General features: G+C 40.3%; 1 protein-coding gene across 1 annotated transcript in view; it reads right to left on the bottom strand.

The window, feature by feature from the left end:
- EIF2AK4 (eukaryotic translation initiation factor 2 alpha kinase 4) overlaps positions 1-16028 on the bottom strand; it is a 105656-nt gene that overhangs the window by 19125 nt on the left and 70503 nt on the right. The window contains exons 22-29 of the mRNA XM_008017075.3: positions 15282-15357; positions 14756-14877; positions 11291-11340; positions 10161-10329; positions 8356-8472; positions 6740-6805; positions 1462-1632; positions 892-1026 (exon numbers count right to left, since the gene is read on the bottom strand). Coding sequence (XP_008015266.3) covers positions 892-1026; positions 1462-1632; positions 6740-6805; positions 8356-8472; positions 10161-10329; positions 11291-11340; positions 14756-14877; positions 15282-15357 — 906 coding nt within the window. The remainder of the gene's footprint in view (positions 1-891; positions 1027-1461; positions 1633-6739; positions 6806-8355; positions 8473-10160; positions 10330-11290; positions 11341-14755; positions 14878-15281; positions 15358-16028) is intronic.

Here is a 16028-nt window from a genome sequence, read left to right as displayed (position 1 = left end):
AACACTGTTTGATGTGGATCTCAATGTATTAGAAGAAATATTTAAGACAATTATATTATAAATGGGGCATGAGGTAAAGAGACATACAGGGAGGTAAAGTTTCTACATTTCATTTGAATTGATAAGATGTTGATACCCATAAATCTTTGTGGTGATAGAATAGTTCTGTACCTTGATTATGGTGGTTGTTATGGGAATGTACACATGGTAAAATGGAAAAGAATGATGTACATACATTGTACAAATGTCAATTTTCTGGTTTTGATATTTTACTATGCTTATGCAAGGGGCAGTGCGGTGGCTCACGCCTGTAAACCCAGCACTCTGAGAGGCTGAGGCGGGTGGATTGCTTGAGCTCAGGAGTTTGAGACCAGCCTGGGCAACACGACAAAACCCTGTCTGTACCGAAAATACAAAAAATTAGCTGGGTGTGGTGGTGCATGCCTGTAGTCTCAGCTACTTGGGAGGCTAAGGTGAGAGAATCGTTTGAGCCCAGGGAGGTTGAGGCTGCAGTGAGCCAAGATTATGCCACTGCACTCCAGCCAGGGTGACAGAGCAAGGCCCTGTCTCCAAAAAATAAATAAATAAAAATAAATAAATATATATATACACACACACACACACACACACACACAGAGAGTAAATGGTACATGAGACCTCTCTATACTATCTTTGCAACTATCCTGCAAAATAATATAATTTTTTTTAAGTTTAAACAACTACAAATGTGGTTCACATTATATTTCTATTCCTAGATGAAAGATATATTAATAGAAGTATCCAATGATAATACTGGTTCAAATTTTTGGTGTTTGTTTGAAAATTTCAAAATAACAAGTTGAGAAGAAATAAAATTAAGTCAGAACAAATAAATAAAGGGCAAGCCCTCACCAGCAGGTCATATCTGCCTCCAGCTGCGAGGATTTCAGGTACAGCCCTTTGCCTTCGTTTGATGAATGCCACAAACTGGAAGATGATTCCATTGTGCTGCTGCACCTTGTAAACCAAGCCCAAATTAATCAAGACCTATAAAGAGAGATGCCATACAAATGTGTCAAGGGTTTGAAAGTTAGAATGTGGAATATAATGCTGAAAACGGTGTTTCCCATCAATAGCATCAGAACAATCTATTTAGCATAAACAAAATATTTAGTAAGATCTAGCACAAAGTCTGTTTAACAATAGCCTGACATGTAAAATAAATTCTCTTCTCTTTAAGAATAACCACCTCTCTGAGGCTAACACAGTAAGAACTGCTTCATGATAGGAACAGTGGCACTTGCAAAGAAATCCTGATGTAAGCCAAAATTATTACTAAATATCAAATGCTCCAAAACACAGAAAGCAGTTTTTCTGGAAAAATAAAACACTAACTAGCATTAGTGAAATGAAACACATTTCCTCCCTGTGCTATTAGTAATGCTACACATTTGTACTGCCAGTATCAAACTGTTGCCAAACCTGTAACTTGATGCCGAGTTTCTTCAACAGTCCAACAACCTCCTCTAGGTCTTTTAAGCCATACTTCACCAACTGCGCAATACCTGTTTTCTGTTTTATTAATGAATTGACTGTTGGCATTAGATCTTGCAAATCTCCCTTCTGTTCAATAAACTTGTAGAGTCGACACAGCTGGAAAGCAAAGGGGCACAGTTAGCTGCCCATCCATGGCAGGGGAAGACTCCCTTTGCACCGACTGTGTGCACCTGCAGGAGCGGGAGCACATGGGACCATACGATTATCTTTGTGGTCAAAGATTATTTTAGCCTTTGCTACAATCCTGACTAAGGATTATCCTCTTCCAACAACTCGAAAGCACCTTGCAGGAATGCTTTAGACACATACTAATGGTTCACTTTTATTCAGATACATTTACTCACACTTAATGCTGACTCAGCAAAGTAGACCCTGGCACTAGCAGAGCTTCCATTATCTATTTTCAGGCCAATATTTTTCCTCTTTACCTTTCTCATTCTCATGAATTCCTGTTACCGCAGGCATACACATGGGGGGACAAGAAGGCAGAGTCTGACTTGTTTTAATTCAGAATTAGCTAGAAATTCCCTTCCTTGGCTTGAATCCTTCCTATTTGCAACCTTGAGATGTCTTCTCCTGTGGGCAGCCTCCTGATCCTCCCCCCTTCCTTCTCCTCCCACCTGGATGCCAGATCCTGGCTCTCACCAGCTGTACTCATTGACTGCCCAAGAAGAGGGCAGTGGCTAGAGATGATTGATCTCACAGTCCCTAGTACTCAGCAGGAAACAACCATAGTCATGAAGCCAGAAAGAAAACTCACAGCAGCTAAAGTAGATATTATTAAGAAACAAAATTATAGCCATTTTAAGACTGTAGGCAAGTAGAACCTAGTTCATTCATAAATTGGCACATGAAAACTAAGGGCTGAATGAAGGCTAAGCTTGACATAGCTTAATCTTAGAGTTAATCATAAATCACTTAAATTTTTAAAAAATCCAAAAAATGTTAAAGCCTCCTATAATCTTGATATGGTTTTGCTGTGTCCCTACCCAAATCTCATCTTGATTGTAGCTCCCACAATTCCCATGTGTCATGGGAGGGATCCAGTGGGAGGTAATTGAATCATGTGGGCGGGTCCCTCCCATGACAGTCTCATGATAGTGAATAAGTCTCACAAGAGCTGATGGCTTTATAAAGAGGAATTTCCCTGCACAAGTTCTCTCTCTTTGCCTGCTGCCAACCATGTAAGACATGACTTGTTCCTCCTTGCTCTCCACCATGATTGTGAGCCCTCCTAAGCCACATGGAACTGTGAGTCCATTAAACCTCTTTCCTTTATAAATTACCCAGTCTCGTGTATGTCTTTATTAGCAGCACAAGAGCAGACTAATACAGTAAATTGGTACTGGTAGAGTGGGGCACTGCTGTAAAGATACCCAAAAATATGGAAGTGACTTTGGAACTGGTTAACAGGCAGAGGTTGGAACAGTTTGGAGGGCTCAGAAGAAGACAGAAAAATGTGGGAAAGTTTGGAACTTCCTAGAGACTTGTTGAATGGCTTTGACCAAAATGCTGATAATGATATGGTCAATGAAATCCAGGCTGAGGTGGTCTCAGATGGAGACGAGGAACTTGTTGGGAACTGAAGTAAAGGTGATTCTTGCTATGTTTTAGCAAAGAGACTGGCAGCATTTTGCCCCTGCCCTAGAGATTTGTGGAACTTTAAACTTGAGGGAGATGATTTTGGGTATCTGGCAGAAGAAATTTCTAAGCAACAAAGCATCAAGAGGTGACTTGGGTGCTGTTAAGAGCATTCAATTTTAAAAGGAAAACAGACCATATAAGTTCAAAAAATTTGCAGCCTGACAATGAGATAGAAAAGAAAACCCCGTTTTCTGAGGAGAAATTCAAGCCAGTTGCAGAAATTTGCATAAGTAGCAAGGAGCCAAATGTTAATCACCAAAACAATGGGGAAAATGTCTCCAGGGCATGTCAGAGGTCTTCATGGCAGGCCCTCCCATCACAGGCCTGGAGGCCTAGGAGGAAAAAATGGTTTCATGGGCTGGGCCCAGGGCCCCCCCCCCCCACTCTCTGTAGCTTAGGGACTTGGTGCCCTGTGTAAGCTGCTCCACCCATGGCTAAAAGGGGCCAAGGTATAGCTCAGACGGCTGCTTCAGAGGGTGCAAGCCCCAAGCCTTGGCAGCTTCCATGTGGTGTTGAGCCTGCAGGTGCACAGAAAACAAGAATTGAGGTTTGGAACCTCCACCTAGATTTCAGAGGATGTATGGAAATGCTTGGATGCCCAGGCAGAAGTTTGCTGCAGGGGTGGGGCCCTTATGGAGAACCTCTGCTAGGGCAGTGCAGAAGGGAAATGTGGGTTTGCAGCCCCCATACAGAGTCCCTACTAAATGCCAGCCCATGAAAGCATCCAGGAGGGAGGCTGTACCCTGCAAAGCCACAGAGGGGGAGCTGCCCAAAGCCATGGGAGCCTACCCCTGGCATCAGCGTCACCTGGATGTGACACATGGAGTCAAAGGAGACCATTTTGGAGCTCTAAGATTTGACTGTCCCGCTGGATTCTGTACTTGCGTGGGGCCTTTAGCCCCTTTGTTCTGGCCAATTTCTCCCATTTGGAATGGGTGTATTCATCCAATGACTGTACCCTCATTGTATTCAGGAAGTAACTAACTTGTTTTTGAGTTTACAGGCTCATAGGAGGAAGGTTCTTGCCTTGTCTCAGATAGGACTTTGGACTGTGGACTTTTGAGTTAATGCTGAAATGAGTTACGACTTTTGGGGACTGTCAGGAAGGCATGATTGGTTTTGAAATGTGAGGACATGAAATTCGGGAGGGGCCATTGGCGGAATGATATGGTTTGGCTGTGTCCCCACCCAAATTTCATGTTGAATTGTAGCTCCCACAATTCCCTTGTGTCATGGGAGGGACCCAGTGGGAGGTAATTGAATCATGGGGGTGGGTCTTTCCTATGCTGGTCTTGTGATAGTAAATAAGTCTCAAGAGATCTGATGGTTTTATAAAGAGGAGTTCCCCTGCACAAGTTCTCTCTCTTTGCCTTCTGCTATTCATATAAGACATGACTTGCTCCTCCTTGCCTTCCACCATGATTGTGAGGTCTCCCCAGCCATGTGGAACTGAGAGTCCATTAAACCTCTTCCCTTTATAAATTACCCACTCTCAGATATACCTTTATTAGCAGTGTGAGAACAGACTAATACAAATCTGCTTACTATATTAAAGATAAAAATTTTGGCTGGGTGCAATGGCTCACGCCTGCAATCCCTCTATAAAAAAGAAAAAAAAATTAACTGGGAGGCTGAGGCAGAAAGATATCTTGAGCCCAAGAGCTTGAGGTTACAGTGAACTATGATTGTGCCACTGTAATTTAGCCTGTGTGACAGTGCAAGACCCTATCTCAAAAAAAAAAAAAAAAAAATTAAATTTAAAATCATGTGTTTAAAATATTTTTTCAGAAAATAAAAATGATTTCTTCTCTATAAATTTGAACATTAAATTACTTCAATAATAAACTATCACAAGCACTGGAGTCAGTGTCTCCAGATTTTGGTCCTCACCCTATCATCAACTAACTCCATGTGACTCAGGACAAATCACAACATCTCTTTGGGCCTCAGGTGTCTCATTTGTGAAATAAGAGGACTGGGTCAGATATGTGAAACTCTTTGGCAATATTTCTACTCCCCTTCCTAATACCCTTACAGTACATTTCAAAATAATCAAAGTACCAAATGCCTTTATTAGATACTATTTTTCTGTTTTTAAATGAATCAAACACATGTCTAATTAATGCTTAGCATCATCAAATAACCAGTGGTTAGAGATTAAACAGAAAGAAAAGTTGACATGTGAACAACCAATGTGGTTATTACGTCCAAATGTACATTTATAAGACTTTCTTAAAAAAAAAAAAAAGATGTTCTGAAATGTGACTTTAGTTCAATTAACCTTTTGGGTTGGAAACTTTGGGTATAGAATCATTGAACTGGGTAGTCTTGTGCAGATTCTCTGTGCTATTTACACATGGGACTATTTCTGCACATAGGTGTGTGCTGTGTACATGTTCAGATTATATGTAAATACTGTATATTGTTCTTCATATTTGGATATTTAGCTGTTGGGTTACTTTGCATATCATTACTATCTCCCCCAATATTAAATATTTAAGATTTAACCTGGCTCAATTTTCAGAACTCCTAGTGCTATGCATCTGGTTTAGTTTCCCTACCTGCAAAGGGGTGATTTCTTTGAACTGTGGTTTCTGTGTGCCCTTTGAAAGTTGTTTTACAGAGTTGAGGGCAGATATGTGCTGCGCATATCCCCTTGTGGCTTTTTAAAGGCCAATATGAACTAAGAAGCTGAATGCAGTGTATGGACTCCTCTTTGTATCCCTGCCACTGTGCCTGTCACACTGTAGGTGTCCGAAAGATTGAGTGACTCTGTCTGCCCTGTGTACAATCATATTTTAATCTATCCCATATGTGAATTTTGCTGATCAACACAAGATCATATAATTGAGTGTCAGAGAAGAGGCTAGAAGGGTTCTGGGAAATTAAAAAAGAACTTTTCTTATTTAAATATTCAGGAAAATGTACAAAATCCCTGTTGTCTTCTGTTGTTCAGCTACTTAATTAAGTGTGGGTTACTGTACCAAAGATCTGGGATCAATCTGATGCCTATGGAGAGAATATGACCAAACTGTTTACTCCATAAGATCTCCCTTATTGATGGGATCAAATGTAAGATTTTAAGATTAAGAGACATACCAGAAAAGCAAGAGCTTTATTTCAACTCTGAGGAGTTAGAAGACATGGAGGTAGGGGAAGGGTAGCTCCCCAGATGAATTTGCAGAATTCTGTGCCTCCTTCTAGTCCCGCAAAATCTAATTCAAAAGAGGACAACTGGTATTAGGTCTGTTCAGCAGGAGGCTCTACCAGGCACAGTTCTATAAGGGGTGTCAAAGAAAAGTATTTGCTGATCAAGAAAGAGCAGGATGATTACAGCATATCAAGAAGAAGCATGGAGAGACACTCTTTGATCACAGCATTAGTTTCTCCCTTCTCCTAAGCCCAGAGGTTGCCATGGTACCTAACACTCAAGGGGAAAACCACATCTGCGAGGCAGTAGGAAGCGCTGCTACCCTACTGCAACGAGAATTTGGTGACATTTTCTGGTATCACAAAATTACAGAGAAAGCTGTAATAATACCATTAGAAGAATACTTACACTATTAGAAGACAAAGACAGATTACAAAATTTAGCTTCCACTTCTCTCCTCGTCAGCTTCTCTGTCTAATGTGGAAGAAAAAGGTAACAATGAGAGTCGCCAAATGTGGCCCTGAACAAGACACAATTTCCAGGCTAATTCTGAGAATTACAGCCTTCATTTTGAACAAACTGCTCCTAATGGTACAGAATAGATTTAATTCTGTATTAGAAAACGTTTTTTCCCCAATTCACATGAAACCATAATTAACTTATTGTAAAATCTGAAAAACCGTCACATAAAAGAATTAAAAGGGGAAAGTTGTACTTGCTGAATGGTGAGGTGACCCAGATCTGGACAGGTTTAATGAGGGCATTTGTTTGGGCAGGGAGGGAGGCATTTTGCTCTGGGCTTCCCTAACAAAGGCCAGGCTCTGGGCATTTCATCCCATGCTGGCAGATGTGCTGTCATGAATCAGTAAGAGCTGAAGCCCCTCGCACAAACCCTGGGGTTTCTGCCAGTGTCTGACTGACATCATATTGTATCTGTCACTGACAAATAGCAGCAGAGCTTTAGGGGGAGTAAAGAACCACTAAGAAACAAGCAGTAAATTCTGGGCCATTGATATGTACCTGCCAGATGAAAGAAAAGCTAGTTAATCCTTTTGGTGTATAAAAACAATAAGCCATTATGTAAGGACTTCCACTACTCTGTCTTAACCATAGACTTTCTGGCACTGTTAGTTCTTACATCTCCTGGATGCCTCTTATTCAATATGAAAACAAAACTTAACATGAAAAGATATTAGAAAACATAAGCATTCACTTCCATCCTAGCATCGTAATATATCACTAATTCATTTTTTCAATGCATCCCCCTCCAAGCTCTGTACCTGCACATATACTATAAAGTAATGAATACTATGATGTGACTAAATTAGGGAAGAGTAACTGGAGGTACCATAGCCTCAGTCCCACAGGGAGGAGGTGGTAAATGAGGCCCCGCCAAAGGTCAAAGCCATTCTCCCCTAATTCAATCAATGCAAATCTACACATGACTTTACTGATAAGCACAGGAAGACTGGAAGAATCAAGAGCAAGGCGCACTGTTTCTCTCAACACGAACACTCACTCTTCTTGGTCGCTGTAAAGGAAAGGTAATAGCAGCACTAGTGTGAGAGTGAAGTGAGTGCATCCATCAGAGGAACTCAGAACAATGCCTAGCTCACAGAGTGGGGCTCAGTCAATGTTAACTATCTTCGAAATTATTATTGGCAAGTATCAGGACCAATTACTTAGTGATTTCTTGACTTAATAAGTAGGTTAGTGAAGAACTTTACTATCTCACAAATTAAATAATTTGATCTTTTAAAATTAGAAGTTAGCCTTTTGAAAAACACTCCAGCGGTTATTAGTAGCACAGGACTGAGGATGGAACAAAAGCTCAACCAATACTTGTTAACTGTTGATACAATTAAAGCCAATTGGTTCTTTCACTTTAGAGCAATGAGGGAAGGAGATAAGACTCCCAATTCAGTTTCATGGCTGCATCGGTAAGAAAATCATCAGGAACTATTGTCATTATCTTTCAACATCAAGGTATTCTCTTTCAACATCGTAAGTAATTGAATGCTTACCACAGCATCATACAGAATAATGTAGACTTGACTGAGTTTGTCTTCTGGGATCCCACAGTGTAAGAGTATTGCTTTCAATAACATGGTATGGTTCAAATAAATACTGTAATTTCTTTCCTGGGATACGGAGAAAAATTACTATTTTCATTATAAAAGCAATTATTGGTACATGACCAAATCTGGAAACCTACCACCAATTTGTCATCCTAATACAACAGAAGGATTGAATTTAGCATATAGCTTCCTAGTTTATTTATTTATTTTTTTGAAACGGAGTCTTGCTCTGCCGCCCAGGCTGGAGTGCGGTGGTGAGATCTTGGCTCACTGCAAGCTCCGCCTCCCGGGTTCACACCATTCTCCTGCCTCAGCCTCCCAACTAGCTGGGACTACAGGCGCCCGCCACCAGGCCTGGCTAATTTTTTGTATTTTTAGTTGAGATGGGGTTTCACCACATTAGTCAGGATGGTCTCGATCTCCTGACCTCATGATCTGCCCGCCTCGGCCTCCCAAAGTGCTGGGAGTACAGGTGTGAGCCACCGCGCCCGGCCCTAGTTTATTTTTTTACACACATTCTTTTTGCACTGTTATAGTCAAAGTATACTCTAAGTTAATACCATATTATATACATCCAAAATACTCAGACTGGGTGGTGGCTCATGCCTGTGTAATCCAAGCATTTTGGGAGGCCAAGGTTGGAGGATCCCTTGAGCTCAAGAGTTCAAGACCAGCCTGGGGAACATAGGGAAACTCCATCTCTACAAAAAAAAAAAAAAAAAAAAAAAAAATTAGCTGGGGTCAGTGGCACATGCCTGTAGATCCAGCTATTCAACCGGCAAGGCAGGAGGGCTGCTTGCGCCTGGAAGGTAGCGGCTGCAGTGAGCCGTGATAATGTCACTGCACACCATCCTGGGAGACAGAGGGAGACACTGTCTCAAAAACAAAACAAAACAAAACAAAAACAACTCTGGTCTTCAGCTATGTTAAAAAGCCCGAGATAGTTGATTTCAAAGACAGAAGGATCTGATCCAATAGTAACTGACTCATAAGCACAGGCTGGTGGAATAGTTATCTTAACTTTTGTCCACGCAAATTGATTAATGAGTATTTACCGAGTGGTGAGCCATGTGCCGAGCTGGCTGCAATAGGGTACATGGCAAAGAGGACTCATAGGCTCTGCCCTAAAAACATATGCTCTGCTTGGAGAAAACAATGAACATAACTTCAGGTAGTACATGGGTGTCTCAGATCAAGACCTGTGAGAGTTGAGAAGAAAAGGTGGCCAACTAATCAATGAGGGTGCAGTCAGGCTTCCTGGGGAGAAAGGGCCCAAACCATGGCTGGGTAAAGACTTTCTAGACAAGCGAACATTTGACTGATGGTGGCAGGAGTGACAAGGCGTGTGTGTGGGGTGGGGAGGGAAGCCTGAGAAGGGCTGGCAGCATGCCGACTTGGTGAAAAGGGAAGTTGGGGAGTGAAGAGATTGGGTATAGGATGGAGCCACTGACGGTTCCAAACAGGGTATGAACAGGCTAAGAGCATCTTAGGAATCTTAGCCTGATATCTTGCATTTTGGAAAAATGGGTAGAGAACACCCATCCCCCAAAACAAAACCAGTTCCTGTGAAGGTAAGAGCCTGAGATGAAACTCAAAAGCCACATCATCAAGCTCTTCTCAGTTACTTTAGTAAAGATGTGATGCATCTCTAGGACAGACTGAGAAGCAGGTCTGTAGCTGTGGTTTTCCTCACCACACTTGGTGAAGAACTATAGTGGGGAATCTTGGAATGTTAAAATATAGAAAGGAACCTGAAGTGCTGGAAACTCTTGGATGATTTCATAGATAGTGTAGATAATTTCAGCAGTGGGCAGAAAGCTGTTGGTGGTAGAAGTGACAATATCAAATGCACACTCCAGAAGTTCTTTGGGATGAAATCGATCTAACTTGCGCGGCCTGAACACACGTTCTATGCAGTATCTGGAGAGAGAAACCCAGATTTCTAAGGTCATTGCTTACTAGAAATAAATATGTATGAGAAATTGTTGAACAAGATATAAGAAACAAATATGAAAAAAAATTAATCAGTGGTATGATCAAGAGGACTGAAAGACAGATTTGCCCTGGAACACCCTTGCCTTGTGATCTAGGTTCCAATTCCCAGTTTTGCCACTATTAAGCTATGGGGCTTAAGGTTTTTTAAATGTCTGAAACAGAGATGAAATTACACCAAAAAATTTTACCTTACTGATTGCTTTCTACACAGGGATACCAACACCATAGGGCTATGATTATTAATTGTTCACTTGTAGCTAGAATAAAAACATGTAAAGAGCTTTGTTTTCAGTTGAAGAAAGGAGCTTTGAAGTAGGGTGCCTCATTGACAACAATACTGCTCCAAATTATGAAGATCTCACTGTTGGACCCCTGTGGTATCTGAATGTACAGAAAGCCTTTTTTCAGGGCTAAGTGCCTGGAGGTCCTCAGTGCTCAGCGTTCCTGCTGGGTTTACTCCACTTCTCTACAAGCAGCTTTTGTTTGGTTACCTGTGTAGGCAGTCTTCACGTAGAGACCATTGGCCACTTGTCCCACCAATTAAGTTTTAAAAGGGGCCATCTGTGATCATGAACAGCCAGATGTTTTTACGAAGCAACTGTTTGTGGAAATAATTAGCTATGTTGCTTGGGGACATTTAGAAGGTACAGAATAGACTGTGGGAACATGACGGTACCTACCTGCTACATTCCTTCTAATAGTCCTAGTTACCTTACAGGAAGCGGTACTGTGGCTGGGCTTCTGGATCGTATTCTAAGCTCAATATTCTGAACCCAGAATTCTTAACTGTGTAAGGATCACAGGAAATAAAATATTCTTTCTTGGTTGACAAATTATTCAACCACTTTCCTACGTCTACCAAATGGAATCCCCTATTGTTTCTTACCGTTTTAAATTCAATATATTATTTCTTGCCACATATCTTGCAAAAGGGATCTGAAAAATAAACAAAATATTAAAGGTCAATGTCAAAATGTGCCAGCTACCACACGCCTTTTGTTAATAATGGCTTTATTGAAACCTAACTCCTGTCCCATAAAGTTCACCCCTTTTAAAGTACGTACTTCAGTGGCTTTTAGTATATTCACTAAGTTATGCACTGCTCACCACTCACACTCCCTGAAATGTTCTTCAGTGTTTCGGTTAGTGATGGACTCTACTGCTAGATATGCCATGAACCTTATTCACTGTGGCATTTCTTAGGTTTTTTTAAAAAAGGTCACTTTTAGTTAAATATTCTCTGTGGAGCTTTTATTATGTCCAATTAAAATTAGTGCAAGTTATTTATTTATGAATTTTTAAAAAATGTCACTTTAATAGTAATGTAGTCAAAATGGGTATTCTCTCTTACGGTGAATTTCCTGATTTTCCTATCAATCTCTTAGAAGAAATTCTTAACAACCACCTTCAAATAGTAACCACAACTAGTAAAACCATTGTCAGATTGCCCCAAGAGATCCAACATAGTATCATTAATACTGATGGGCCAAATTCTCAACATACGTTCACTTTTTAATGTTTTGCATTTGAATATCAGCTTATAGAACGGGAGCTGATATTTAAAAATCTGCACTTTAGTCTCCTAATATTTAGAGAATAAGAAGCTGGCTTTAAGTATAGCTATGTAAGTATTTGCACTTCTATTCTTTTTTTTTAACAAAGCGCAAATGTCTGATCTGATTTGCTGTTTATTTATCTTTACCTCAGAATAATCCCACGTCACTTTACTCACTATATATGAAAAACAGAAGCAAGGAATGTGGAAGGAATTTCTTCTTAGAATACAAACACAAAACCTGTTTCACCATAAGCCATATGACACAGATTTAAAAAAAAGATTCCACTCCCCCCTCCAAAAAATATGGTCGAAATGAGTGTATTCTTTGACACTTTACTCTTCGGTGACACAAACAACCTGATGTGCATGGTCATTCACACACGTGAATGTGACAAGCTCAAGTTCTGCTTTTTGGAACTTTGTGAACTTTTTTTTTTTTCTGAGTATCTTCCATCCTCGGTTGGATCCATGGATGCAGAACCCACCCAAGGATGTAGAGGGCCAAATGTGTGTATCTACACATATGTCAAGTGTATGCAGACACACACAGTATACCTTATATACACAGTTTTTTATTTTTTGTTTTGTTGTTGTTGTTTTTCAGACAGGGTCTTGCTCTGTCATCTAGGCTGGAGTGTAGTGGTGCAATCTCAGCTCACTGCAACCTCCATCTCCTGGGTTCAAGTGATTCTCCAGCCTCAGCCTCCTGTACACATACAGTTTTGTTTTTTTTTAAAAAACTTTTCCTTCTCTATAATAAAAATGGGACAATAGAGTTCCTTTGAAATTTACTTTTTAAAAAAAGCTAACAATATGCCATGCACATTCCTACAAATCAAGTATAAATATGGCTATATCTAAATATGTATATCTGTCCCTCAGAAATTGGTTCCAGGACTCCTCCAAGGATACCAAAATCAGTGGATGGTTAAGTTCCTGATATAAAATGACATAGCATTTGCCTACAGCCTATGCACATCCTCCTGTATACTTTAAATCATCTTTAGATTATTTATAATATCTACTACTATGCCTATACATCCCTTCTTTTGTGTGGATTCAATGCAGTGTTTAGCACATGGTAAATTCAAGTTTTGCTTGTTAGAATTTTTTTTTAATTTATTTATTTTTCTGAGTATTTTCCATCCACAGTTGGCTGGATATGTGGATGTGGAATCCAAAGATATGTATGAAGGGCTGATTGTATTTTCATCTTATACATATATAAAAATACATATTTGATCTATATAAAAATATAGATTGGCTGGGCATGAGGGCTCATGCCTGTAATTCCAGTATTTTGGGAGGCTGAGGTGGAAGGATCTGCTTGAGTCCAGGAGTTTGAGACCACTCTGGGCAACACAGTGACAGCCCATTTCTACAAAAAATTTGTTTTAAATTTTCTTTTTGAGACAGAGTCTTGCCTTGTTTCCCAGGCTGGAGTGCAGTGGCACAATCATGGCTCACTGCAGCCTCGACTTCCTGGGCTCAAGCAATCCTCCCGCCTTAACCTCCCAAGTAGCTGAGACCACAGGCACGAGCCACCACACTGGGCTAATTTTTAGTAAAGATGGGGTCTTCCTATGTTGCCCAGGCTGGTCTTAAACTACTGGGCTCAAGCACTCCTCCTACCTAGGCCTCCTAAAGTTCTGGAATTATAGGCATGAGCCACTGTGCCTAGTTCAATGTTCTTTTCAATAGCTCCTTAATATTCCATAATATTGTTGACAAATTATTCAACCATTTTCCTATCGATAAACAGGCAGACAGTTTTTGGCTACCTCAATAATATGGCAATTAACATCCTTTTAACATTCATATACTAATGTGTTTTTCTTTCTTTGAATAAATTGCTCAAAGTGGGATTGCTGGTTCTAAGGATAGAGAATGTGCATCAAAATTTTAAAAGTTTTATTATAAACTTTTAGGTTACGTTTCTAAAGGTTTAGCAGTCCACATTCCCATCAGCAACATATGGAAGTACCTATTTTCCTACACCCCTGTCATCTCTGGATAACATTAATTTAAAAATGTTTCCTGTCTGATGGGTGAAGTTGAGATAGCTTTGCACTTCTTTATTATTGGTGAGGTGGAACAGCTTTTCAGAAGTTTATCAGCCATGCACATTTTCTCTTCTGAGAGCTGCCTGGTTATATCCTTTGCTCATGTCTCCCCTTGTCAGTGCTTTCTGCACATGAGAGGTATTAAGCCCTTGTCTGTCACATGCATTTCATGTTTTCCTTGCTCTATCATACAGCACTACAGACAGCTTGTTAGCAGCCAACACTGTGTGAGTGAAAGACTAGTAAGACTGCTGCTGTTGTCGGGATCCCTGGGGGTCAGAAGAAAGCAGGACAGGCAAAACTCAGCATACCCAATTAGGAGAGACACTTGCTGTTAGAATAATTTAACTGTTCTAGGCATTAACATGTTAGGATGTTTACTGAAGATCTAGCTAGGAGGTTAAAAAAAACCAAACAAACTACATTTATTTGTCTGAGTGGGTGGGGTTAACCTGCTGTGGTCACTCAACACTGAGGTGCACATGTGGCACCTGCAATGCAGGGTTCCTCCAGTTCTAGAGTCATAAACACCTGTGCTATTAGGAAGGCGGAGGCATTCAGGACCAAACATTTCCTCCACTCCAATAACGCTCTCACTCTGACAACTTCCTCAAGAATACATTTCCTACAGGTGATATTTATAAGCCTAGGGAACAAATCCTTTAACAGAGATGCCATCCTGTGACTAGATACAGCATCCTGATTGTCAGCAGTGTGTTCCCAGCCTCACCCGCAGGTCAAAAGGAAGCATCACCAGCATCCCACTGTGGTCCATGAATAGGGCAGCTTCGTTGTGCTCATATATTTGTCTGTTTCGGGGAAGCAGTAGTGGGGTACACAACTGAACAGCTCCTACACCAAATGAGAAAAAATAGCTCGTCATCAGGTTCACATTCTTCTTAGGAGGCAACCTAAAATTAACACAAACCTGACAGTTTAGTAATTGCTGCTGGGACCACTGAAATCATATCAGTTTTTCTTTAGTTCTCTAAATTTATAAATAGAGAGCTCACCTAGAGTTAAGTTTGACAGTTTGGTCATATTTCTGACTCCACAAACCAATTGCATTTCAGTATTAACAGCGAGGCTGTAGCATTCAAATCAGTTTCAAAAATAAGCTTAAATTCCATATGATGTCAATTATTTATAACTGAATTTGAAAGTAAAATATGGTATGCCCAAACTCTAACAGCACTTTCTAATGATGAAAAAAGTCTTATGAGAAGAAATATCATTTTTAAAAAGGGCGTACATACCATGTCTTTTAAAGATGCGGATGATGGTTTCACACACATACTGCTGCATCTTGGCTGTACGGATTGAGAAGTTGCCCTAAAACAGGACCGATTAAAACGTCATCATTGAAGGCTTATCAAACGGATCCTTTAAGATATTAACCTGTGGCTTGCAGTAGGCACTACATGGCTTATTTCCAGGTTCAAAAAAGAAGTCTTGACAAGTCCCTTCCTCTTTGAACACATCAGGGAAGAGGACACATACCTTTCATGGCCTGCTTTGGAAAGCAAGAGCTAACCTTTCAAGCAATGGGAAGGTTGCCTGGGTTCAAAGTCCAAATTCTTGGCCACATTGATACTGCCTTTCAGAGGGAGCTAATCAAATAAACACATTCTCCCTGACTCTCAGGAATACTGTGGCACAACGACCACCTAACAGCATCAGGCCCCTCCTACATACCAAGGTGATTCATGGCAGGCCTGTTGAGAACTACATGGCATTTACATATTTTGCCAATAGCTTTCTTTTTCATTTGCTTTTGTATTATAAAAGTAGTACCATTTCACTGTAGAAAATTTAGAAACAACAGAGAAGCAAAAAGACATCTATAAAAAAGTCACCTATAATCCTGCAAATATCTTTCTATAATAATATTGCCAGCCAGTAAAAACTGTGTTTGGTCTCTAAAATCTATACTGATCTTCCATAAATTTTACTATGACTTCCTCCACTACTCTATCCTTTAAAATTATATCATATTTTAAGCA

Source organism: Chlorocebus sabaeus, chromosome 26, assembly GCF_047675955.1.
Source record: "Chlorocebus sabaeus isolate Y175 chromosome 26, mChlSab1.0.hap1, whole genome shotgun sequence".
Lineage (NCBI taxonomy): Eukaryota > Metazoa > Chordata > Mammalia > Primates > Cercopithecidae > Chlorocebus > Chlorocebus sabaeus.
The sequence above is the reverse complement of the archived record's forward strand: the minus strand, read 5'-3'. Positions and strand labels throughout refer to the sequence as shown.